This window comes from Stenella coeruleoalba (assembly GCF_951394435.1).
Source record: "Stenella coeruleoalba genome assembly, chromosome: 8".
Classification (NCBI taxonomy): Eukaryota; Metazoa; Chordata; class Mammalia; order Artiodactyla; family Delphinidae; genus Stenella; species Stenella coeruleoalba.
Window position 1 is genome coordinate 15355070 of NC_137154.1, and position 26002 is coordinate 15381071.

The window sequence follows — 26002 nt, forward strand, 5'->3', positions numbered from 1 at the left end:
GGGTCCCGCTGAAACACCTCCACTACCCTTCTCGCCCCGCTTCAGGGAGGCAAGTCCCCCAACGGCCCCTTCCTCTGCCTCCAGGGCCCCGTCCCGGAGAAGTTGGAGAGGAGGAGATGGCGGAACAAGTGCCACCCTAGACTGGCCATTCTCCCAGCCTTCCCCACCCACCACACCGCCCCCTCCACCCCAGGGAACTTCCTCCTCATAAGTCCTAAAGCCGCCATGATGGCACAGCATCTGAACACTCCTCTGGGCTTTGTGATGCTGGGCAGGGGGTGTGTGGGGCTCACCCCTGTGCACAAGTAAGAGCTTCCTTTAAAGTCTCATCTTGCGTCTTTAAAAACCTCCTGAACTCTGCACATCTTACTCCATCACATTTCTTTAATATGAAAACGTTTCCTTCCTTTGTGAAAAACAGATGCTCTAGAAAGAGGCGGAGTTCATTCTGTGGCTTCACTGATGCACCCCCGCGGCCAGCCCAGGGGCACCTGTACCCTGGCCTCGGAGGCCGGAACCTAGGGGTACCATCTACACCTGTTTGAACACACAAATCCAACTCCAGCCACGCCGGCAGCCACGCAAATGGACGAGGCAGGCGTCACACTTCTCATGGCTCCAGCTTGAACAGGGGACCAGAGATGCCCCCAAAGGGCCCCCGGCCCTGGAGACAGCAGTCAGGCGCCCACAACGCTCTCCTGCAGACCCAGCCCCTCTGTTAACATTACCTCTCCCCTGCGGTCCTCCCCCAACCCGGGGAAGCAGCATCCCCACCATGGCCGGCTGGATCGTTACAAATCTCTTTAATAATCAGTCATCTATGTTTTACAGAACTGTACACAGGGCCCCTCCCCACTCCCCTACAAGGCACAGCCTTACCCACCCAGTCCCCAGGGGACAGAGGACAGGAAAAAGCATCCTCTAGCTTCCCTGGACAGCTCAGGGTCCTGGAGAATGCAGGGCCAGCTCTGTGCCACACCCGGAGGGTTCACCCGTCTGATTCCCTAGGCGGCCCAGGGCCAGTCCAGACCCTCTGGCCCAGGCAGTCCCGCTCCAGCCCAGCTCACCTAGGCACCGCTCACAGCACGGCCCAGACTGATCTGAGCTGCCCGGGTGGGGCTGGCTCAGGCTGGGGAAGGGGTGCTCTCCTCATGTCAGGTAAAGCCCCCCCTCCCACCTCAACGAAAATGTGAAAACCGAGGACAGTAGAAACAAAGTAGTGGAAACAAAGTTGACCCACGCAGTGGGCAGTCACCCGACAGCCCAGGGCGCCTTATCCACCCCGCCCCCAAGTTTTTAATACACTTCCTCCCGCGCCATATACACAGCCCCCAAGGCAGGGAGAAACCCAGCCCACCTGTGCAGGGAGCGTTTTCTCGGAGTCGCTAAGACAACCCTGGCAGACAGTGAGCGGAGGAGCCACAGAAGAGCTGGGGCTTAAGGCTGGCGGCAGAAAAGCAAAGGAGAGGGGTCCAGGCCCCAGGACGCCCCCCACTTCCAGCCAGCACAGGACGGACAAGGGGTCTTGGCAGTGAGGTGGGAGGCAGGCCTGGAGGGGGAGCCAGGGAGACCCCTAGGAGCCCTGAGGTTGGGGGGCAGGCAGGGAGGTGGGGACAGCGGCCACTTCAGTACTTGGGGACCTTGCTGTAGTCTTCGGAATGGATGTGCCGGCACAAGGATATGGAGAGGAGCATCCCCAGAAGCTGTCGAGGGAGAAGGCGAGAGTCAGAGTCAGGCCGGGCTGCCCAGGTCCCCAGAGGCCCCAGGTCAACACACGGGCCTTGACCTGGATGAAGCTGATCCTCAACTAGAGCCTCAGGACCAGCCCGTGATTCAGGCGGCAGAGGGGCCGGCGAGGGGCAGCGGTCAGGCCACGCTAGCCGCAGGGCCTCTAGAAGCTGAAGAGCCTCAACCCGCCCCTCCCCGCACTGGAGGCCTGCAGAGCAGGGACGACCCGGGAGGGCAGCATGGGGAGGGTTGGAGGGGGTGGGACCCAGACCTCGATGACAGCGACGCCCACACACACGCCAAGGATGACGCCCAGGTTCTCCTGCAGCCAGGCCTGCACCTTCTCCATGCAGCCCTACAAGTGGAGAACACAGCCACGTCACCCCACGATGGGCCACTTCACCCCATCACTCAGAATCCCCAGGAGGGGCCACCCCCAGCCTGGAGGGCCAGCAGAGAGGGGTCTGGGTGTTCCTTGAATGGAGACATTGATGAATACACAGATGAGCGAGCCGGGGGGACTGAGGGTCTGAACCCCCTGTGCACCGAGCCCAGCCCTACCCGACAGCCATCCACGCACCTCCTTGTACACAGGCCACTCGTCGGGGTTGTTGCTGCTCTGGGTCCCATTGCCAACGGGGGCCTCGCAGAAGCCCGTCTGTGGCGAAATGCTGCTGTTGTCCTTGCTCTTGTCCTTGCAGGAACAGGGGTAGGTGATGTTGATGCGATTCATGAGCTCGGCGTTTTCTGTCCAGTTGTAGAAGCTGGCCCAGCCGCAGCACTTCACCTGGGCAGAGAAGGGGACAGGCTGTTCGAGTCCATCGCCCGCTCAGCTGGGGTCTTCCTGGACAGGAGCTCAGATCTGCCCCTTCCAGCTGCCCCCAAGCCCGGTCTCGGCCAATCCACCAGGATTAGAGTTTACGCTTCACTTTGGCATTTGTGAGCCACAAGGGATTTAAAGGGGCTCTCGGGATATACCATAAACGATGAAAACAGGAGGAAACAAAATCAGCAAAAATATAAAGCAGAGCAGGAGGGACGGTCAAGTTGGAAGAAGATGGTCAAGGTATACGGGACGTGAGGCGGGCAGACGGCACACGGCTAAGGGTTTGGGGGCTGGAGTCAGGCTACCGGGTTCAAATCCCATTTCTGCCACCTACCAGCTACTCAACTCTGATCAAAGTGCTGACCTCAACTTCCCCATCTGCAAAATGCAGGGAACAAAGGTTCCTAACTCGGTCTGTTATAAGGACTAAATGAGACGAGGCAGGCAAGGCATCCAGCTCAGGTTGGAGAGCACGGTAATCGCCCGGGGAAGGCCAGTTCCACTTTTCGGCTCTGAGAACATGCTGGAGCTGAGGTTTGGCGCTGAGCTTCCTGGTTGCCAGAGTGAAAGGGGAAACACGGTACATCTGCCTTTTTAGAGGAGAAAATGCTCTAGTTCCTGAGGCAAAGAGTCTTTCTGGGGGCTCATGAAGGGGACCCCGAGAGGCTTCAGATCACACGTGGGCTTGAATTCCCGACAGGACTGGGACCTCAGGGACTAAGCCTGTGCCGGGAAATGCCCGGGAAGGCAGAGCAGAGTCGGGGGAGGGTCCTTTCCATTTCTGGCCCTACCCTGTGCACAGGCAAGCCGCTGCACTTCTCTGAGCCCCGATTTCCTCACCGGAGAATGGGGTGATAACAGCCACTCTGCTAGGGCCCCCGGGAGGCTGAAGGGCTAGCATGGGAGAGCTGTGTGACACCTTGCCCAGCGCGAGGTCGCTTCCCCACCTGCTTCCTTCCTATCTCTGGTGGGAAGTGCCTGACGAGCAGCGTGGTGGCCAGCAGAGGGCGTGCCAGGCTCGCTCAGGCGTTCTCCGGCTCCAGGCAGTTGCTGGTCTAGGATTTATTCTTTATGTTGCAGGTGCCTGGCTGCCTCCTCTCCAGCAAGAAAGGCTGGCACCTCAGACCTCTGAGGGGCACCCACAGGCCCTCCCACACCCAAGCAAAATGAGGCAGCTTGCCTTGGTCCTTCGACTGCAGCAGGCAAAGCCCCGCTCACCAGGAGCCCCTGCACTGACGCCCCCGGTGTCTCAGTGGTTGTGCGTGATGATTAAACATCACCACCCACATGCCACATGACAAGTGCCTCGGGCTTTATAAACTCATCTCACGTAAGCATGGGTCAACAGTCCCATTTTATACATGAGGAAACAGGCTCAGAGAAGGCCTGGCCAGGAAGTAGCTGAGTTTTGTATTTCAGCCCTGGGAGCCTGACTCACCCTCTGTTTTCTTACCACCATCCCAAGCAGCATCTGACAGACGTCAAATCACCTAGAGGCCCTGCAACCTGCAGGAATCCCCAAGCCAGTCCACCACCTCCCATGATGGGTGCTCATCACCTCCCCAGGGACCCGCCTCTGTCCCCAGGCTCCTTGAAGGGTAACACTTGTTCACCCTGGGACACCCCGCTCCCTCTAATCTTAGCAGAGGGTCTCAGCCACTGCGGATCAAACCAAAGGGGGCATGAAAAACGTCTCCCTGTGCTCCTGGAGCCCTCCAGATGCCACAGGCCCCCTGTGTCACCAAAACTCTGTGCAGCACGCAGGCTAGAATGTGTCACCCTCCCTTCCTCCCAGCTCACATGATGGACATGCCCATGTTGCCGGGACAGAGACCCATCTCTAGTCTCCACGCTCTCCTGGTGTCAGGCTTTCTCGTGCTGTCCTGTCCCTGCCCCTCACATCCCACAGGTCTCCCCGAAGGCAGCCGGCAGGCAGTGCCGGCAGGTCCTAAGTGACTGTTGTCTGCAGGGCCCTCTGTGACAGAGGGGGAGCTGCAGCATGGAGAGGGCGGCTCCTGGCCAAGGGCACACAACACCTGGGACCACCAAAGCGGGGCAGCTGGGGTCCCATCACTGAGGGCGCTTTGCGTGTGTGCTGATTGGTCCATCATCGAGGCAGGCTGGGAACCCAGTCAGTCAGTCAGTCAGTCGTCAGTTGTTTCATCCATCAGTCAGTCATTCATTCATTTAGACAATCGGTCAGTCATTCTGTTAGTCATTCAGCCGGTTTGTCAGTCATTCTGTCAGTCAGTCTGCTTGTTAGTCAGTCAGCCAATCAGTCATTCTGTTAGTCAGTCAGTCATTCTATCAAGCAGTCAGTCAGTCAGCCAGCCAGCCAGTCTCTCTCTTTCGCTTTGAGGTGGAACACACACACACACACACCAAAGTGTACAAATTCAGCTTGATGAACTTTGCCACCCATATTGGCATAACCACCACCTGGACCAAGATTTGAATAGAACATGCCTTTCACCCCTGAAGGTTCCCGCGGCTCCTCCCCAAAGGCAGCCTCCACTCGGACCTGCGTCAGCATCTCAGCTCTGGCACCCAGTTTCTTTTTTTTTTTTTGATCAAATATTTTTATTTTAGGAATTTAAGGCTAATCAGTAGTAAGAAATCTGACAACATACTTTATTATATCAGCAAATCATAGAATCATTTTCATAGATATGGAAGCTGTCAATAAACGTTAACTTTCATTCCCAATTAAACTAGAAGTAAAATGGAAACAAGGGGATTCCTTGGGGCTGTGCATTTCAGCTGACAACCATTATTTAAAAACTTAAGCTTTCTAACCTTTATGATAAAATACAAGGATTCTGAACCTGCTAACCAGCTGATTGCAAACAGCTGGCCCGGTAGCCACATAACTTTCCAGAGAACTAGTTAGCCAGACAAGTTCTCCGTTTTCAGCTATAACCACCAAACTCTCTTATGTTACAAAATGCTCAAGACATTCTGCAGACTGTCACGGCACCCGGTTTCTTAACCTCCAGGGGGAGCTGTCAGCACGCCCCAGTCCGGCTTCAGAGGAGAGGGTCGAGGGCTACCCCTGCTTCTGGCCACTTGGGGACAGCCCTGGACAGGCTCCAGCGCCCGGAGCCCCTGGGCGAGGAAATGCTGGGGGTGGCAGGAAGCGGGGCTGCTCAGGAGCCCTGCCCCCAACAGATACACACTGACACTCAAACCGCTAACATCGTCTGTCTGTCAGGCACACGCAGGCCCACAGACGACCAGCCACAGACACACAGACACACAGAGGCCAGTCTCCCACGTCCCCTCACCTGGGCCTGCACGTAGTCCCAGGCCTCCTGAAGGCTGTCCTCGTGACCATCCGTGTAGTTCTGAATGAGCTTGGTCACGATGCCGCCCATCTCCTGCTTCAGCTGCAGAGGGAGAGTGAGGACCGAGGTCAGATTCCCTGAAACCCGCACCCCACCTCCGGTCATATGTGTTTAAGCTGCCTCTCCCCCACTCCCCCCAAACACTGGGGACACGCTCAGAGCTCAAAAGCGTTTCGTCACCCATTCCAACCGATTTTCACTTTCCTGGTACTTCCTGGGCACCTTCTCCCCCGGTCACCACGCTAAGCCCAGTGTGGTCAGGGTCAAAAGCTCCCACCTGGGCTTCCCTGGCGGCGCAGTGGCTGAGAGTCCGCCTGCCGATGCAGGGGACACGGGTTCGTGCCCCGGTCCGGGAGGATCTCACATGCCGCGGAGCGGCTGGGCCTGTGAGCCATGACCGCTGGGCCTGTGTGTCCGGAGCCTGTGCTCCGCAACGGGAGAGGCCACAACAGTGAGAGGCCCGCGTACCACACAAAAAAAACAAAAAAAAACCCTCCCACCTGACCGTCTCCTCAGTACTCAGCAGCACATGGCCCTTTAGATGGGAATCTGTCCACGTCACTGCTGAAAACCAGCCAGGGCCCTCTCACCACGCTCTGCAGACACACCGCTGTCTTCTCAACAGCCCACAAGGCCCTACGCCATTTGGCCCTGCTCTTTCCAGACTTCGTGTCCTCTGATTGTCCTCCCTCTATTTCAGTTACACAGGTCTTGCTGTCTTTGTGCGAGGCATACTCCTGCCTCAGGGCCTTTGCACTTGCTGTCCCCTCCGCCTAGGACCCTGTTTCCCCAAATATGAATGCGGCTGACTCTTCCACTTTCTTTACAGCTCTACTCAAATGGCACCTCCTCAGAAAGGCCTTCCTGGACCACCCAGAAAATGTCAGCCCTTCTCTGTCTCCTCCAAGACCCTCCTTATCCTACAAGGGGAAGCATGATATATTTTTCTTCATAGTCTCGTCATTACCTGCTCCCCTGTTTCCAGGATTTATGGTCTCTCTCCCCCACTGGAACATCAGCTCTGCGGGGGCAGGGACTGGGTCTGACCCAGCCTGGCCAGAGTAAGTGTGTGGCGAGCACGGGTAAGGGACGCGTGTGTAACCCCGCCACCTGCCCCACACCAGGGCCCCACAAAGTTTGCATCCCGCCTGTGCTGGGACTCCAGGGTCCCCCATGGAGGAAGAGAGAAGCACCTGCTTTTCACTAACCCCCCAGAGAAAACAGTCATTTACAGTGAAGGCAGGAGCGGGGTGCAGAGATCAAAGGGCTTCAGCCCCCAAGGCCTCTTACTGGGGCTCTGAATAGAGGATCTCACCACCGCAGCTTTTCAGGAGCAAGTCAGCTGTGCAAGGGAGGCAAACCCGAAACCAGCCTAAGAGCTGCGGACACGCTTCCCTCGGCCCAGAGGCCGGGCCCCACCTGCCGACTTTGCCCAGGGGCCTCCCCGGGTGCCCCAGCAGGGACAGGCTGGTCATGGTCACCTGCTGTCCCTGCAGAACCCTGGGGCAAGGTGCCCGAGAGGGGTAGGGGCACCGAAGGGACAGCCCCGCACCTGGTCCTCTGCTGCTGAGAAAGAGGAATTGGGGAGATGGGACAGGTGCCTCCAGGGGGGCGCTTACAGAGCCTGGCTCAGAAGCCCGTGAACAGGGCTTCCGCCAGCTCCTCACGAATGCAGCGCTCAGAGAACCCACATCCTCCAGACCGACCTTCGAGCTGCTGCGGGCCTTCACCAACCCTGCGAGGCCAGCCCCACCCCCAGGCAGCCCCACCCTCTGGAACTGCTCTCTGCCCCCTCCCTTTCCATAAAACTCTTAGCGAAGCATCAATACTTCTTTGATATCACGCACACGGAGCTCTACAATTTGCAGAGCTTGCCTGTCAGTAATCACAACAGCTGCAGCTAACTTTGATCTCATGCTTATTATTACCAGCGCCATGCTAAGGACTTTTAATGCAGTATTTCACTTGAATCCTCTGAGCAGACCTATGGCCCAGGTACTGACCTCGTTCCCTCATTAGGGAGGTGCAGAAAACGAGGCCCAGAGAGGTTAATTAACTTGCCCAAGGACTCACAGCCAACATGTGAAGAGCTGGGGTTTGGACCCAGGCTCTTCTGATTCCGGAACCCAAGTTTTTACCCATTAAGCTCTATCGGCATTTAAACCACATGGCCGTACCTTGCAGCAGGTCAGAGCAGTTTTAAGGAGGGCCCAGAGAAGCTCAGTGGTTTGCCCATGTCACACAGCGGGGGTTGTCTGCCTGCGGAATCTCAGTCTTTTTGCCCCGACTGTCTCTGCTCCACCTCGACTCCCCGGTGAGCAGATGATCCCTGAGGCGTGGAAAGGAGGGGGTTCCCAGAGGCATATGCATAGACAGCCATCTCCCCACATCCTCCCACCCACCCTCCCCCACCGACCTGGGCTCTATTTATACCCGGCATGGTTGCCGCAGCAGCAGCACAGACTTCCCTGTTTCAGGCCCCAGAAATGAGAAGGTCATGGAAGCTGGGTGGTTTCCACTGAGGCTGGGTGGTTTCCATGGAAACACCACAACCATCCTCCAGCCCAGAATGGGGCTGAGGGACACAACTGGGCCACGGGGACCATGGCTGCAGGGGCTGGTTCAGCTTGGAGCTGAAGCAAATGCCCAAGAGGCAGTGTCAGGAGCCCAGGGAAGTTACCCTGGCAACCAGGCCATTCTTGAGACAAGAAGGAGCAGGGAGGGAGAGTGAGAAGACACTCGCCCTCTCACTTCATCCCTGCTGCAACCTCTCTGTGGTTTCTGCCTGCCCCACAGCTACTCTCCCTTCTTGAAACAGCAGTTCCCTTGCTTAGCAGTAAGCACCCCTCAATCCCTCCATGTGGCTGGGAAGCCCTGCCCCCTTGCTGCCATGGGCAAAGACCCAGGCTGCCACTTAGTGCCTTCCACACCCTGACCACAGCAAGCGGTCTAGGGATGGGCATGTGACCCGAGGTCACAAACATGGGCCCTCTATTTCTGCTGATCTGGTGGGATGAGGGCCTGAGCTGTTGGTGGCCACCCCAAGAGCCACTGGGGATAGCTGGCCTGAGGAGGGAGCCAATGGAGGGGAGCAGGGCCGAGCCTGGAGAGGGACAGTCTTGGTGGCAGCCTTCAGAAGCCTGGATCCAGCTGAGCCTGCAGCCAGATCTGGGTTGCTTTCACATGTAATAAAGAGTCTTGCCCAGGAATGGCCGCATAATTTACAACCCAGTGCAAAATGAAAATGCAGGACTCCTTATTTCAAAGTGATTACGAATTTCAAGACATCAAACCAAGCACGGCACCCTTCTAAGTGTGGGACACCGTGTGGCTGCTCGGGGTACACACCCAGGAAGCCAGCCCTGGTTCTGCCCAATACCATCCTCCCCACTTCCCAGAAGACAAAACCAGGGCTCAGACAGTGAGAACAACTTCCCAAGATTAGACAGCCGGCAAGCAGACGAGATATGACCATAACCTGCCATGTGCAGCTCTGGAACCCTGAGATTCTAATCACAGCAGGCCACCCACCATATCCACCTGGCCTGAGATCCTTCCATCCTCTGGCATGACTCTCTTTCCCCCCAACCCCATGCTGTGCTTTTATGTCACCTTGTAGTGTGACTTTTCTCAGAGAGGTAGAATTAGAAGACACTTTGAGTCCAACATATCAACCAAACGTAAGACTCCTCCCCATACTTTTCCACGCTCTGCTTAAATGCTCCCTGTGATGGGGACCTCAGTATCACACAAAATAGCACATTGCAGGTTGGGGAGGCTCTTGATACAAGCAATTCATTTTAAGTTGAGCCTAAATGACTTCTACCCATTAGTTTTTATCCTCCCTCTCCCTCCCAAGTCCCAGCTGGGACCACAGAAAACAAATCAAATTGTTCTCTCCCAGGACAAACATCATTCAGATAGTTGAGACTCACCCACGTCCTCCTTTACCCCCTCCTCCCCAGGGTAAGTCTCCAGGCTCCTTTGATGGCCCTTTGGGATGGTGTTCAGCCCTCTCTCCATGCTCTAATGTGTCAAATTGCCTCTTACAATGAGGTACCCCCATGCAACGTAAGGGACCCACACCTTCCTGTCCCCTCCCGGTTTCCCACAGAAGGTGTTGCCAATGCTTTGAGGCTTCATCCTGGGATCCTGGCAAGAAATGAGGACCCTTTGCCCTGGTGAATGTGGAGGGGGTGGCATGTTTACTTTCAGTGACCATCCAAGGCTTTTCTGAGAGTCCGGCCGCAATCTACATGACCAGTTACCCCAGATTTCAGCAGGAGGACGACGTCGTTTGCTCCCGGCCCCGCCCCCACAGGCTCCCTGAGGGTGGGGCCTGAGTCAGGCATGGGAGCCATGCAGGCAGGTGCTTGAGAGTCTCCGCCCATTGTTCTCCACATTCCTTTCCAGAAGGACAGCCTGGACGCCTTCTTCCCCCCTTCCCAAAAGGGAAGAGGAAGGTCACCATCGCCTCCCCCTGTCCTGGCTCCAGCTGCCTCCCTATGGCAGTAGAAACCCAAGCTAGTGGATCAGGAAGCTTCCATCGCAGGGAAACAGACATCTCAGATGTCTCACAGAGCGGCACTGTCCTCAAAGAGCACGTTTCACCACGTGTGCACTCAGTCCTATGCGCGTGGCCATTTGGCTACTTTGGGCTTCTTAGGTGGGAGAGGGAAGGAGGAGGGAGGGAATCACAGTTCTCCTGGCCGGCCACCCTCTCTGGGGAGCACACAGCAGTCCAGCCCAGCCAAGGTCACCACCCCCAACCCCCGGCTCCCATCCAGACCCTGCGAGCCCCTTCCCTCCACGCTCTCAGCCCTCAGACCTTCTGCACAAGCCCCTGATATGACCTTTCAGAGCCTCAGCGGTCTCACACGCGCAGGTCAGTGGTGCAGCCTGCATGAGTGCACCAAACCCAGCTCCCAGCACATGCTGGGAAACAGTTACAAGTTCACCTCCTTCCTCACTGACCTCCCACCCTTCACTGCCTGGAGAGAACAAGTCAGAATCCCAGAGTATCAGAGCTGGGAATGGCCCAAGAGGTCACCTGAGGCTCAGAGAGGCTGGGTAACATGTTCAAGGTCACACAGCAAATAGCGGCGCCCCCCCCATCTCAAATCCCGGACACAGGGCCCTGAATCCCAGACCTGTCCTTTTCCCACTAAACAGGGGCTAGATAGTGATCAGATGAGGAAACAGCCAGAGGAATCTTAACTCCACACCTAAATCCTGGTTCCCACAGCCCTTGTTAATACGAACATTAATACTGGTGACAACAGGAACAGCTGCCATTTACTGGGCCCTTACTAGGCATTAGTGAAGTTAGTAATGGTGACAGTAATAATAAACTCTTGCAACGATGCCAGCAAACATCTGCTCTGCACCAGGCGGACACTATGCCCTTCCCATCTGTCAACGCTCTCCAGCCTTGCCACCACGCTATCAGGCGGCCTTTGGGGCCAGTGGGCTCTGGCACTGAGAAACGTTCAGATTTTAGGAAGGGCTGGGAGCTATGTGTCACCCGCCCCCCCACAATCTCTCCCATTCATATTTCCCAAGGGGCACCTAAAGGGGGTAAACCATGGCCATCAACAAGCTCATTTCCGTTCCGGTTCCATTTTGCCACCAAATGAGTTGCAAATGGTACTTTTGTTTTTCAAAGTGTTTTTTGGACTTCGGAATCGCAGATAAATAGAGCAGACCTGTAGGATTACTGCCATTTGACAAAGGAGGGAACTGAGGCACAGAGAGGCTGAGTAACTTGCCGAGGGTGTCAGAGCAGGGCTCCAGCATGGGCAGTTTGGTTCCGGGGTCCGGGCCCTGGGCCACCCCTCTATGTTTTCTACAAGCCTTGCAGTCTGGGTTCCCTGCAACGCTGGCAGGGGTGGGGGCCAGCCAGGTCTATTCTCCTCCATTGACAGACACAGAACCCACGGCTTGGAAGGCCTGTGCTTTGCCCAAGGCATCCAGCCTCCCCTGTTGCTGCCCTGGGAACAGTGGCTGCTGGGAGGAAGGACAGATAACGGCCCTGGAGACCACCTCAGGGGGAGCCCAGAGGCTCAGTCCCTCCAACCCGCCCAGGAGGCCTGGAGAGAGAAGGAAGATCGGACCCATCGCCTTCCAGAAAGCCTGCTTCCTTCAGGCTCACACAAGTCCCACCTCCCCAACTGGGCCTCATCTGCAGGAATAAACACCACCCGGGCATGTTTAGTCTTCCACTGGGATTTACAATGCGCTAGGAAAGAAAACATAAATCATTCATTCCAACTCGGGCGATCGAGTGGCGCCAGCACTTCCCCAGCAAAGCCAGGAAATTTCCCCGCTTTCCAGAAAAGGAGGTGGGCCAAGGTGAGGCCAGCTGGGGCTGGGGGCGGGAGGTGTGAGGTGTGGAGCCTGGGGGTTGCGGGGAAGCACAGGAGGGGACGGTGAGGTACCACGACAGACACAGCCTGGACTGGAGTCAGGAGAGCTGATTCTCCAAACAAGCCCTGCTCTGGGGCTGGGGGCGTCTCTAAGGCATGGCTCCCTGTCAGCGGCCAGGCAGATTATACCAGCTCGAGGGGAGGAGCATGGAGTAGAGGAAGGCGTGGCCTTGGGTCGGAGGGATGGAGATGGAAATCTCTGCTCTGATGCATCTGAGCTGAGTGTGACCGTGGCCCAAAGTCACTGTTTTTCTGGGCCTCAGTTTCTTAAACTTGAAAATGCTCTCAAAACTAAAACGTGCGCCAAGTGACTAGCTCAGCCCCTGGGACGTGGTTGGCGCTCACAGATGGGCACCGTCTTTATTACTGTGAGATGGGGAAACAGGGGTGAAAAGGTGGACTGCCTGACACCCCTGCCATGTTGGCCAGCTTCTGAGTCACAGGAACCGGCTCACTGGGGCCCAGTTCTTAACCACTCTCTTTGTAATGTACCAGTGACTGGGTCCCAGAGAAGCCCCAGGTGTCACAGGGTGGAAATGAAGACCTAATCCCATAGTGCTTGCACTGGAAAAGTAGTTTCCCTTCCCTAAACACTGGCTTTCTGTCTGGCACCAAGCCATCTTTCATCTACTAAACTTCCTTTCCTTTCATCTACTAAACTGCTATTTCCCCTTTTGCCTTGGCTGCCAGGAAGCTCAGTGTTCAAGTTAGCTCTCAGCTGCTGTTGAGTATGCTGTCCCCTAGCTTCAGGAACAGTGGCCTTCTTCTGTCTCAGTGTGCATTCGGATCTTTCTCATACTGATTTTAGTTGCTCTATGCCTATGTTGGAAGCCAGCTCCAATTCTCCTGGGAAACAGGCTGGGCGGATTATAAATAAGTAAAGCAGATTCAGGTGGGAACCACTATAATGAAAATTTCACCAGCATGAACCCAGAAGCCAGGCTGCCAGGGTTCAAATCCTGGCTTTGCCACTTACTAGCTGTGTGACCTTTGGCCCGGTGACTTAACCTCTCTGTGCCTCAGCTTCCACATCTGAAAATGAGGGTATTCATACCCGTGACCTCAAAGGCTTGCTGTGAGGAACGAATAATTAAATGCAGTACATGCAAAGCGTTTGCTGCCAGGCTTGTTCTAAATTCTATTAAGCATTAGTTGTTGATGTTGCTGTAATGTTTTCTCAGCTTCCTTCCAAGAGAGATCTGTGGCAACTTGACCTTCAAGTGGTAAAATGTAGGAGATCACCTGGCCGCTGGCTCTGCCAGCCCAGTCAGTGGACAAGAACTGTAGCCCTGGAGGAAGGCAGGGTCCCAGCCTCAGCTGAGCCATGGGTGAACTCCGACTGGCCTCAGGGAGCCTGGGCTCTCACCTGGCCTGGCCACTGACCACTCTGTGCCCTCACCCCTCACCTGCAGGATGAGGAGGTGAGGCTCAGGGAAAGAAGGAACGTAAAGTGGCTAACACTGTGCCCAGGATCTGGTGTGTGCCGAAGAGGGATTAGGGATGAGGGGTTATCATCACTACTACCGCTGCTGTCGTTGTTACTCATCTCTCTGGGCATCTGCTTCTCTGCCCATCAACGTAACACTTACACGGCAGAGCTGCTGGGAGGACGAGACAATGTGTATAAAGCTTCTAGAAAATACCACGTGCATGGAGTAGGTGCTCCACAATAACCGTGACAGCCACAATCGACTGGCAGGCCCAATAGTCATCGCCAGCTCCCTCCTCTCTTACGTCTCTGTCTTTAGAGCCTGAAGGCTGGATACTCACTTTCTCAGCCCCCTTGAAGCTAGGGGTGTGTTAATAACCCAGACTGGGGGAGAATTTTGGGAGGCTTGCTTTTCTGATAAAAGGGGTGGCCATGGCTGGCACTAGCCCACTCCCTTTCTTCAGGCCACAGCAGCACAGATGTCGTACCTGGTGCTGTGGCAGCCATCTTGCGGCCATGAGGTGAGTGGCAAGATGAAGGAAAGCCGTCACAATGAGGATGCTGAACAGACAGCCAGAACCAGGGCCTCCGAGCTTCCGAACCTGACTTCTGGTTCAGTCAACAACAAATGTCCTTAGAGTTGAAGCCCAGCATGTCTGATTTTTTATTCCTCAACGCTGAGTGTCTTCCCGCTGACACGGGAATAATGTTTTCATGGACAGTCTCCTCCCTGGGCCTCATCTGTGGATGAGGTGCCGAGAACTGTGCTAAGTGTTTTGCTAAGATAAAGATCATCTCACTGAATCATCACAGAAACCCTGAGAGTTAAATTTATTAATGTCCCCAGTTTACAGAAGGTGAAACAGGCACAGAGAGGAAAGCAGCTTGCCCACGGCCACACAGCTAGAAAGTAGTGGGATCGAGCCAAGATCTGGGCCCAGCAGCGCCTCCACCGACCTGTACTGTCCTCTCCTCTAACCTTCTGCCATGTGGCCACAGGGGGCTGGAAGCCTGGGAGGCTGACCTGGCACCTGTGGGTTCCGGTTTTTCTTTTCTCGGCAGCAACGCATGGCTTGCGGGATCCTAGTTCCCTGACCAGGGATTGAACCCGCACCCCTGGCCGTGAAAGTGCGGAGTCCTAACCACTGCACCGCCAGGAAATTCCCCACCTATGGGTTTCTCTGTGACAACTAAGAGGCCTCTTGTCTAGCCCCCGTCCCAGGCCAACCCTGCCCCCCACCCCACGTGGCTGGTCCAGCCCAGGTCGGGGGGTGGGGACGAGGAGGGTGCTTACCTTGCCCATGTTGAAGTAGAATAAGACCCCAGCAGTCACCTGGGCGATGAGAATCAGGAGGACGAAGGCAAAGTACTGGGAACACAGAGCAGGCACAGAGTCAGCTGGGGGCTCCCACCAAGTCCTACGCGCCTCAGACGCCCTCACCCAGGCTGGGCCGGGGCTCTACTCAGGCCCCTCTGGGCGGGATGAGGGGGGCTGGGCGGGCGGTGCTGGAGGACCGTACTCACCATCCCCAGCAGGCAGCGGACCTCATTGACAGCACCAATGCAGCCCAGGAAGCCCATGAGCATGGTGAAGCCGCCCACGCCAATGAAGACATACGCCCCCACCTTGAGCGAGGTGGACGAGGTTTCTGCGGGTGGACAAGAGCATCCGATTCAGCCTATCTCGCCCGTACTAAGTACAAAACCGGGGCAGGGCTGCTACCAAATCCCTGCCTTGGGGTCAGGCTCTGGGGTCAGCCATCCAGCCGGAAGCCCGTTCCTTCACCAGCTGTGGAAGCTGGTCCCCTAGACGTGCGCCCCACCCCCCATCTATCCTATCCCCACCTCCCAACCGTCCCGCTTTCGTTTTTCTCCTTAGCGCTTACCAGGATTGAAAAGACTCTCGTTCTACCGGCCTATCTCGCTCATTGTCTGCTGCCTCCACAAGCCTGTGAGCTGCACAAAGGCAGGGACTCTAGTCCCTGCTGAACCCCCCGCCCCCAGAACTGCGTCTGGCACAGCAAAGTGCTGGATGAATAACTGTTGAATGAAAGAACCACAGACTGGCAGGTTCCGCTGAGGCCACAGACGCTGAGGGCCTGCCTCCCTCCTCGTCCGTGACCAAATGCCGGCCTCCCGTGCCCACTCCCTAGGCCTCAGGGGCTTCACATGTGCCGTCTCCCCTCTGCCAGAACTCTACCCAGTAGGTACCAGCACGGCCATCTCACAGATGAGAAAACTGAGGCTCAGAGAGGCCCACCAGCACGGGCCAGAGCTGGGACTTGGAGACAGGCAAGCCCCCAGCGCCACACTCTGCACTGAAGCACCGGGCACGTGTACGGACACAGGCGTGCCGCCCATTCATGTGCTCAGCCCCCAAAGGTTTACCCGGGGCCCACCGTATGCCAGGCTCTGTGCCACCTGCTGGGGATACAGCCGTCAGCCTGCCCAGGTCCCCACGCCACGAAGCTGATGGGGTGAGGAGTGTCTCTTCTGGCTGTGGGAAGGGTCGGGAAGCTACTGAAGCCGGCTAAGGTCAAGGACATGGGCAGGGAGGGGCCGGCGTGGTGGGGGAAGGCTGGTCTGAGCAGGTGACATGATCGCTCAGCTGAGAATGAAGCCGTCAGCCGAGGGAAGAGCTGAGGAAAAGCATTCCAGGCCGTGGGAACAGCAGGTGCAAAGGCCTGAGGAAGGAGTAAGCTCGGCGTGTTTGGAAAATAAAAAGAAGGTCAGAAAGAACGGATCAGTGTGAGTGAGAGAGGAGTCTGACAGGCGACATGCCTGAGGCGGAGAGACAGGGGCCTAAGGGCGATGACAGAGCCCCCGGGGTAGGTGGAGGTCAGAAGTTTCATCGGGGCACTTGACCAGCATTTCCCAAGAATCCCAACGGATCACACAGGGAGAAGCTCATGTCCTTCTCCAGCTCCCCGGTGTGGGGTGCGTGGGGTCCCCTCTACCCTGAGGCTGTGACGCGCTAGGTGGACCAGGGTGGACGCGCCCCCCGGCAGGCAGGGCGCTGCGGGCTCTCTCCCCTGACAGCCCAGGCACTCCAGGGAGGCTGGCGCGGCACTCTCAGGGTGTGGGGTGTTTCCAGAAGGGGGCCTCAGCAGATCAGGAGGACCTCTCAGGGATGCAGACTCCCGGGTCTGTCAGAGCCAGGCAGACTTTCCAGGAGACCGTCTGGAATCTGCATGGTGAATGTGCTTCCCCGATGTCTCGGGCACAGCCAGGGCTGCCACAGTTGCCCGTCAATAGGCTGACTGACCACCATTCCCTGGGGGCACCTCAGAGGGGCTGAGATCCCCACCTCGACCACGGACGGGGCGTTAGGGCCCTTAGGGAATAACGACAAAGCTGGAGTGTGGGTGGGGAGGAAAGTGTGATCCAGCTCCATCCACTTCCTGGGCACAGACAGAATGTTCTGGAGCTCAGGAAAAGCCCTGGCCAGCCCACTCCACTCTCAGGCACCAGGGGAGGGAGGCCCCCGCTCAGCTCCTCACAGGAGCCCCCAGGAGCCGGACAGAGGCCCCGAGGGGCTGAGTGAGGGGTTTCCTTTTTGCTCCAGGCCCTCACCGCCCTGGCTCTCAGCCATCAACCACAGCAGGGGAAGGCCAGCAAAGTTTGCTTTTCTTAAACTTCCTGGGTTTGGGTTCCAACAAGCCCTCCCAGCGAATACTCCCCCCATCAAAAGGCAAGTGGCACTGCCTGGAAATCCACTGTGTGCCAGCCCTGAGAAAGGCCCTTTATCCAAACCATCTTGCTGAATTTCTGCCGTGGCCCAATGAGGGTAGATCTGCACCCTGATCTGTCTGTAAGGGCCCAGAGGCCCAGAGCAGGCAAGAGGCCGCAGATGGGGCCCAAGGGGCAAGGCTGGAGGCTGAGACCCCCACTCGGGTCCTTCTCTTGGGAGGCCAGCCGAGCTGCAGTGTGGCGTCTCTCTTTTCTCAGAAAATTTCATCAATACCAGTCCCTGTCTTCCTCCTGGGTCTCAGGCTGGCCCTGATCTGAGCAACCTGACTTAGGAAGGAGTGGGGTAGCCCGCACACTGTGAACCAAGGCCAGCATCTTCCCTTGGTTTTATTGGGCCTCGGAGGTACCAGCGAGGTGGGAAGGAAGTGGCCCAAACTGAAAGGGACTGAGGAGCACGAGAAGAGGGTGCCACGTAATCCCAGCTTCGCTGCTAACAGGCTCTGACCCCGGGCAAGCCATTTTCTGGGCCTCTATTTTTGGCTCTGTGAAATAAAACTAATTCCTACTTCTTAAAGATGTTCTAAGGTTCAGATGGTACTATAAACTAATTTAACAATCACTCATGTAGGGTTTACTATTTACTAGAAACTCTTATTAACTCGCCTCATTTCTCACGATAGCCTTATGACCTACTGTCTGTTATTGTCTCCATTTCACAGATGAGGAGACACAGAGCGTGGAGTAACTTGCCCAGGATCACACAGCTTGCAGACAGCAGAGCCAGGATGGGAACCCTGGCGGCCCGGCTCCACGGTCTGTGCCCTTAACCACTGTGCTTGATTCCGCTCGTTACGGTGTGAACGCGGGGCGTGCTGCAGAGCCCTGCGGTACAGGGGATGGGGTCTCAGGAGCCATGCCCCCTGGTCCACATCCCAGCTCCCTCACCCTCTAGCTGTGTGTGTGCCCTTGGACAAGTTCCTTCCCTTCCCTTCAATTTCCTCCATTGTAAAATGGGGTTAGTAATGCCTAGCCCCATGGACGGAGAGGATTCAGTTGGTAAGGGAAGAGCCGTGCCATGCAGGCCTGGCACACGATAGGCCCTGGGTTCCCAGATCTGACCTCACTTGCTGTGTGACTCTCAGCGAGTCTTTTTCTCCTCTTCTCTGAGCCTCAGTTTACCCAAGGGTATAGTGACCGGGCTAGCAGATTGGTGTTTTTGAACCCTGGCTGCCCTGGGAACCCCTGGGAAGATTCTTAAAAACCTCAGTGCTGATCTGAAGTCAGATCCCTTGGGGGCGGCTAGGTCTTGGTATTTGTAAAGGCACTCGGGTTCATCCAGGGGGCCTCTAAGGCTTGGCCAGCCTGAGGTTCTCAGCCCCGAACAGGGAGGAGCAGCAGGACGTCCCCGGGGCCCCAGTCGGGGTGCAGAGGGCACAAACGCCGTGGGCGGGCTGGGCCTTGAGACTTTGCCCCGAGATGCAGTGCCCGTTGGGTGTGGGCCACAGCCCAGGAAGCGGGAGCCTGGGCCGAGCAGGGCCAAGGGGGATGTGTCCCATGCGGGGAGGGCGTGGGGCTGGAAACCTAAACCTTAGCCCAGAATGGGGAGCAGTCCCAGCAGAAGTGAGGACTGACAGCCCCAGACGGCATCGGAAGTGGCTGGAGGGTGGATCTTCCTTGCTTCCCTTCATGTGTGAGGGGAGGCCTAGCCCCCAGGGCCCCTCCATCACCCATCCTAGCCTGGTTCCGTTTCATTCAAATCAAGCAGCTGTCACAGGCCTGAGTCCAGGGGAGGGCAGCTGCTGGGAGGGGAAGTGAGCCAAGGTCGCACTTGCTGAGGGGAGTGGCATCTCTGTGCTCTGCTCTGCTTCCCTCCCTCCTCAGGACGTCCACTAGACGCTAGCGCAGCAAGCCTGGCAGACTTCCTGGTGGTGACTGTGAGTAGATCGGAAAGGGCGCTCATCATCATCATTGGGCTTCTTTTCCTCCAGCTTCAAGAGTGAGACAAGGGGCTTCCCCTACCACGTGCAGCATTTAGGACCAAAGCTCTGGGGGTTCGAGTCCCACACCTATCACTCAGAGGCTGGGTGAACTCGAGCGAGGGACGTTACTTCTCTGAGCCTCATTTCTTCATTTGTAAGGCAGGAAGTTGCTACTGCACAGAGCTGTTGTGAGATTAAGACAGTTTATCTATGCCAAATGCTTGGCCCCATGCCTGGCACATCATGACCACAAACGACAGACACTGGGCCCGGCACCTCCTCGTCAGCACACTTGCCTGACCCACCTGGCTGGTGCCAGGCACACAGTAGGCGCTTCACGCATATCTGACGATCTGCCACTCCTGGCCCTTTTTCTGAACTAGGAAGGGGAGGGGCTGTTGGCCACGTTTTGCTGAGCCGGCAAATGGAAGAACTGAGGGTGTAAGAGGCTTTCTCAGGTCAGGGCAGAGGGAGGGGGCCAGGATGGAGAACAAGCCTCTCTCATCCCCCACCCAGTGTTCTCCAGACAACGGCAGCTTTGTTTGGGGAGGGAGAGAAAATTCCTTCTGGAAACCCCTGCAGAGAGGCCCAAGGCGGAGCGGTCAGCATGCAGGACCTGGGCGAGGCCCAAGGTGGAATGGTCAGCATGCAGGACCTAAGCGAGGCCCTGAGGGCAGCTGGAAAAGGGACGGCGTTGAGGTTCAAGTACTCGTGGGAGCAGCCCTGCCTGCGGCCCCGGCCCCCTTTCAGAGGCAGCTGGGGCAGGCGGAGCAGAGGGGTCCTTACGCAGGACAGAGATGAAGCTGCTCCTGTCGGCCAGGATCCACACCCCGAAGCCCAGGATCACCGCGCCCAGGACCTGCAAGGAGAAAGGGGCAGTTAGTGGGGGCCGCTCCCAGCTGCCCCTGCAGCCTGGCCGGGGGGACACAGGGGAGCTGCCTACATCCTTGTCCAGCCAGGGATGTCAGGGTGGCCTCAGGCCCCGCACCTCAAGTCCAGCCAACTCCAGCAACCCAGACAGCAGGGCCATGAGTGGGGAGGCCCTCCTACCCCCACGTGTGGTCAACCTGAGCATACCGGCTCTGGGGGTGCAGCCTGTACCCTCCTACTTATCTCCTGGCCCTGCCCCAGCCTGGGGGCTGGGAGCTTCCCCAACAAGCCAGGCTCAGGGTGGGGAAACCCTCGGGGGACATGACCGTCGGAGCCCAGCCCGTCTTCCAGATCTCTCAGCTCCAAGGCCACCTTCCGCAGGAGGCTTCCTGACCCCCAGGCAGACTAAGGGGCCTCTACTGTGTGGCAACCACCGTGGACACTTCCTTAATAGCCTTTCCCTCTGGGTTTAACTCTGCCACTTGTCTCTCTGGCTAGACTGTGAGCTCCCTGAGGGCAGGGCTGGGTTGCATGCAGCTCTGTGGGCCTGGGCGCACCAGGTGCTGAGGGCCCCCCCGCGGATGAGTGAGTTCATGAACCCAACTGTGTAAAGGCAGGATTAGAAAAGCAAACGAATGGTGGTGGGGATGGGGTAGGGTGGCTGGCATAGGCCCAGGTATTCCCTGCCTCTCTTCCCTCCACCAGGGGGCAGACCCACAACCGGAGCCCACCTCCCCCAGCCAAGATCAGCCCAGCAAGACCCCATTAAGCCAGCCACGGCTAGGGAAGGGCCTGCAGTCCCGGCAAAAGCATAGGTTCCCTTGAGGGGATGGAGGCGGGGAGGCTTGCATCACCCCATAAGTCTGGCCTTTCCCTGGGGCCTGGCCTGGGTCTACCTGGGGGATAACCCACCTTCAGGGTCCCAGCATGTCCCCACCCACCTTTACTACCAGCCCTGGGTCCCCGCCTCAGCCACCATCCCGTAACCTCTGGTGCAAGGGCAGCAGCTACTGATAACGCCCTCAGCCTGCGATGAGCCGCTGGGTCCCAGGGGTTTATCAGCCTTGCCCTACAGACCTTAACCACCAGAGCTGGGACGCTGGGTAAGGTGAACGGGGCATTTGCCGCACATGTGAAAATTCAGGGGACACCAAAAACACGCAGGAACCAAGATAAACGAGTTTATAGCAATCATTTTTAAGAAATGGAAATTCATGGGGGGAAAAGAATCCATCATGATGAACAAAATATCAAGCTTTTCAATAAAGACAGGCTTGGTGTTCCTGATTTTTCCTTTTGAAAAGGAGCGGGGCCCCGATGTCATGCAGTGCCGCGCTGTTTCTGATCCCACAGTGAGTGCCTCACTCGTCTCGCCCTGGCCCAGGTTCCTTAAAGACAACAGCGGCTGACGACCAGGAAGAGGAAAGTACAAGGACCTCCCCACATTTGTCCCCAGCCACTCATTTGTCCCCTCCTCTCTCCTTGTCTGATGGGCCCTGTTATCGTCCTCACTTGACAGATGGGGAAACTGAGGTCCTAACCTCACCCGAGGTCACCCAATTCACTCATCAGGGGCTCCAAGTCAGGTCTGACTATACAGCTGTGCCAGATGTCGGCACATCAGCTGCAGGGATACTTCAGGTCCGTCCCGGGCCTTAGCCTAGAAAGCCAGTCCCTGGGGAGAGGAAGTCCCCACCTCAGACTGCACAGCTTGCGGGGAGGAAGGTGGGCTTTACAGGACCCGGCAGTCAGGTTCCCAAAGACTCCTGAAGCCCTGCTCACCCCAGCCTCACACCTCACAGCACAGCTGGCCCGTGGTCTGCCCCTGCCACCTCAGACCCACGTGGCGGAGCCCCTGTCCGCTCACCTCCTGCACTCACGGGGCAGGGCTGCAGGGGGAACAGTCCTCCCAAATAGAGAATTCAAGACAGGGCAGAAACTTCCCTCTGGCAAATATAATCCCAAAGAGAGTAAAATCCCAGACTGCCCAGCCAAGCTCCTCGGCTCGCCTCCCGGAACCCAGGGAGCGAAGTACCTGGCGCTGCCGTTTCAGCTCCCCTGCACGTCTGATGACTATGGCCTGAGCACCAGGTGTGCCTGGATCAGCGCCAGGCCACGGGACAGCCAGAAGCGAGGCCAGGGCAGGGGGCCGACCAGACTGGGGGAGGAACCACAAAACCCCCTTTCTCTGTGAACCACGACTGGGGCCGCGGGACACACCCCACATTAACCCACCCCACCCAGACCCACCAGAATCTCCCGACAGGAGCCAGGAGTCTCATAGCCAGCGTCCTACCCCCAGAACGGCCACGGCAGCTGCGGCCTCAGGGTCTCCTAGGATCTGAGAAAAGCTGACGACAGGGCAGTTTTCTGGGGAGTTTGGGGTCCGGAGGGAGTGAAGGCGAGGGGGTACATGTGTACCCGCGTGCATGCATGAGCACACACGGCAACCAGAGCGATTCTGCCAGACCATGAGTTCAATCGTGTAACCGCTTCCCACTGTGCATGAAACAAAGACCCAGGTCCTTCCTGGAAGGGCCACGCCGCCCAAGCCCCGGAGAGGCACCCGCTGGCCCACTCCCCCTGTGCTGGACTTCCGCTCCTGCTGCCGGGACCCTGCTCTCCCCAGCCTCACACAGAACTCCAGGCAGCTCTTGCTGACCACCCTGACAAGGTCAAGTGCCTTGTTATCTGCTCTCTCTTAGGGGCCATATCCATCTTTCCCAGGAGCGCCTACAACTGCAATTTTATCATCCATTGGAGTGAGCGTTTGATCGAAGCCCATCACCCCCCAGAACAGAAGCCCTGTGAGTGAAGAAGTCGCGGCTCTCCTGCTGGCGAATGTCTAGCCGGCACCCAGGACGGGGTCTGAATACACAGGGGTGTCAAAGACACATTTGGTGGAGAAGTATTTGTGAATGAACACACACACACACACACACACACACACACACACACAGAGTCTCCTCTCACTCTTTCCTTTCCCTCTCACCCTCCTGTGATAAAAGCTTCCCCTCTCCCCCACGACACCCACTCCACCACCATCCTGATGGGCCCCGTCCTGGGCCCCAGCACACAGGGAGTGAACACCTGCCCCCCAGGACCCTGGAGTGGCTGGGAGGAGGCCAAGCGAGACCGGTCCCCAGAGCTCGGGCCCAAGGGAGGCTCTTCTAGGCTCTGGCTCCATAGGTTAGACTGGGAGCGGAAGGGACGCCTTGGCCCCAGACCATCAACCCCTCTCCCTTTCTCCATGAAGTCTCTACCTCCCTCCCTCCCACTGCATGGGGGGAGAGGGGGTGTCTGTGCCCTTGAACCCCAAGCCCTGCCACCTCCTAGGCTATAGCCCAGACTCCTCCCTCCAGTCCCTAGAGCCCCAGGGACAGAACCACAGGGCTCCCGCTCTCCCCACCCAACCCTGGCCAGCTGGCCCTTAAAGCTGGGCCTCAGCCTGGGAGCCAAGTGCCTGCCAGGAAAGGCGTGCCTGTGTGGGCAGCCACTTTTTTCCAGAAGCCTGGCCCAGCTGGGAAGGACCTGACCGCCAAGCTGGGAAACCCAGGTGCCCAGGCCCGGCTGCCATCAGTGGAGGGCCAGAGCTGCAGTGGGGCCCCAGTGCCGTCCTTGAGAGGGGAGCTGGGGTTGGAGCCAAGGTGGACGACCAGTAGGGCAGGCAACACCAGGGCTGTCCACGTGCATGTGCGTGTGCGTGTGTGTGTGTGCACGTGGGTGTACTTGTGTGTGCCAGGAACACACTTGTAAGTAGCTGTGTGTTGGGTTAAAGTTATGAGGGGGAGTTTAGAAAGATTCTTTATTTTCCAAACTTTCTATAATCCTATGTAACTTGTAATGTAAAACTTTTTTTTCCTACAAGAAATTCATGTCTGTTGTAGAAAATTTGGAAACTGCAGAGAAGCAAAAAGAATAAAACCCAAATTCCCAGGAATCCCAACACTAACATTTGGAGGTATTTTCTTCTCCTCTCAAAAATATTCATGTATGTGTACATTTTAAAAACTAAAATTGAATCATAATAAATATCCTATTAAAAAATCTGATGTTTTTAACAGTATAGGGTGAACCAACACCATGAGAGGCCACAGTCCCCAGCAGCACTCCTTTGAAGGTCCCTCCAGGCCACTCTCCCCACAGCCCCACCCCCATCACACACACTCACACTCTCACACATGCACACTCATACACTCACACACACACTCGCTCACACACCCATATATACTCACACACACACACACACACATAACCTCACATACACTCACACATATATACTTACACATAATCTCGCACACGCACACGCACACGCACACACGCACACACACACACACTCACACACTCATTCCATCATCCTGGCAATTCCAAGGCAGGAGTCTGTCTTGCCAAACCAGAGAGGAAAATTGGGGCCCCAGGAAAAGCAGCCCCAGATGTGCACAGAGCTTATATCTGGGCGGCCCCGGGGCTCATGACCGGGTGACGCCTGCCAGGGTGGGTCTGGGGAAGGACCACTGTGACCTCACCCCGGCCCAGAGGCCAGCCTCCTCTTGCCCACTCTCTGGGAGCTCCAGGGACACCCCCCACCGTGTGGGTGGGAGTGTGATGGGGGCAGTTGAGACCCAGACGTGTTAACAGGCAAGTTCTTCGGAGCGGGCGGAGGAGGATGGAGAGTCGGGACAGGACGAGAAAGATCCCAGAGGCTCCCCTACAACTTCCCGATGAGGAGTCAGGGGATGCCCCGGGGGTTCTCCTCTCCCCACGCCCACCTCCGGCCCTGAGAGCCCGGGTGTGGCAGCCTCGGTGCTCCAGGAAGGGGGAAGGCTGGGGGAGCCATCCAGTGCTCTGCCATCCAGCCAGCTGGGAACGCTGGGAATCCTCACTGCTCCCACCTGCTTCCATTTCCAACAGTCTGGCCTCAGCCCCCTGGCCCCAGCCACACCCCACCACCATCCCCAGGCTGGAGGGTCTTGGACTGGGACGTGCCCGGGAGGAGCATCTCTTCTGGAGGCATCTGGGTAGCATGGGTCATACTTACAAAGAAGAGCAAGTTGAAGAGGAAGAGGAAGTATTTGGTGACTTTGATGCAGGATGACCCCATCCTGCTGGTCCGGGAGCTCCCTGCGGAGAAGGCAGGTCAGTCAGCGCGGGGCGGGACCTGGCTGGGGGCTGGGGAGAGGAGAGGGAATCAATGCTGGTGGGTACCCCAGACCCACCGGCCCCAGATCATCCCAGCTCACCCCCCCCAACTACCTCATGAGGTAGGTACTAAGGTCAGGTCCTGTTTCAGGGGACCCGGAGGCCCAGAGAGCTTAGATGACTGACCCAAAGCCATGCAGTAGGGTGTGGGGGGTAGGCGGCAGCTGGGGTCTGGGTCAGCGACTTCACCAGGGCTCAGTCTAGAGGAAAATTATGGAGGAGACCCTCAGGCTCCCTGAGGCCAGAAACCCCAGGAATGGCCATGGCCCTCAGGCCCCATGGGGCTAAGGGAGCCAGCACAGGCAGCTGGGGCCGAGACAGCTGGACTGGGACAGCTGTGTGGGCAGAGCTGGGCTGGGGGGTGGGGAGAAGCAGGCCACTGAGCAGAGGGAACAGAGGGCCCAAGGCATGGGCTTTATCCCTTCTTCCTCCTGCAAGGGTGCAAGGCAGTCCTAAGCCTTGTGACTCTCCCCTGTCCACACGGAGGTCCCCTCGCCCTTCTCGCATCATTT

General features: G+C 57.3%; 1 protein-coding gene across 2 annotated transcripts in view; it reads right to left on the minus strand.

Annotated features, from left to right (window-relative positions):
* Positions 1-788: 788 nt before the first annotated feature.
* CD82 (CD82 molecule) overlaps positions 789-26002 on the minus strand; it is a 51685-nt gene continuing 26471 nt past the window's right edge. Inside the window, exons 2-9 of one of the 2 annotated variants that reach the window (XM_079929693.1) lie at positions 25330-25412; positions 20208-20280; positions 15277-15401; positions 15047-15121; positions 5839-5940; positions 2309-2515; positions 2000-2083; positions 789-1703 (exon numbers count right to left, since the gene is read on the minus strand). In XM_079929693.1, coding sequence (XP_079785819.1) covers positions 1626-1703; positions 2000-2083; positions 2309-2515; positions 5839-5940; positions 15047-15121; positions 15277-15401; positions 20208-20280; positions 25330-25392 — 807 coding nt within the window. In that variant the 5' untranslated portion in view covers positions 25393-25412 and the 3' untranslated portion in view covers positions 789-1625. Of the gene's footprint in view, positions 1704-1999; positions 2084-2308; positions 2516-5838; positions 5941-15046; positions 15122-15276; positions 15402-20207; positions 20281-25329; positions 25461-26002 lie in introns of both variants that reach the window. The other variant, XM_079929692.1, reaches the window with a different exon arrangement.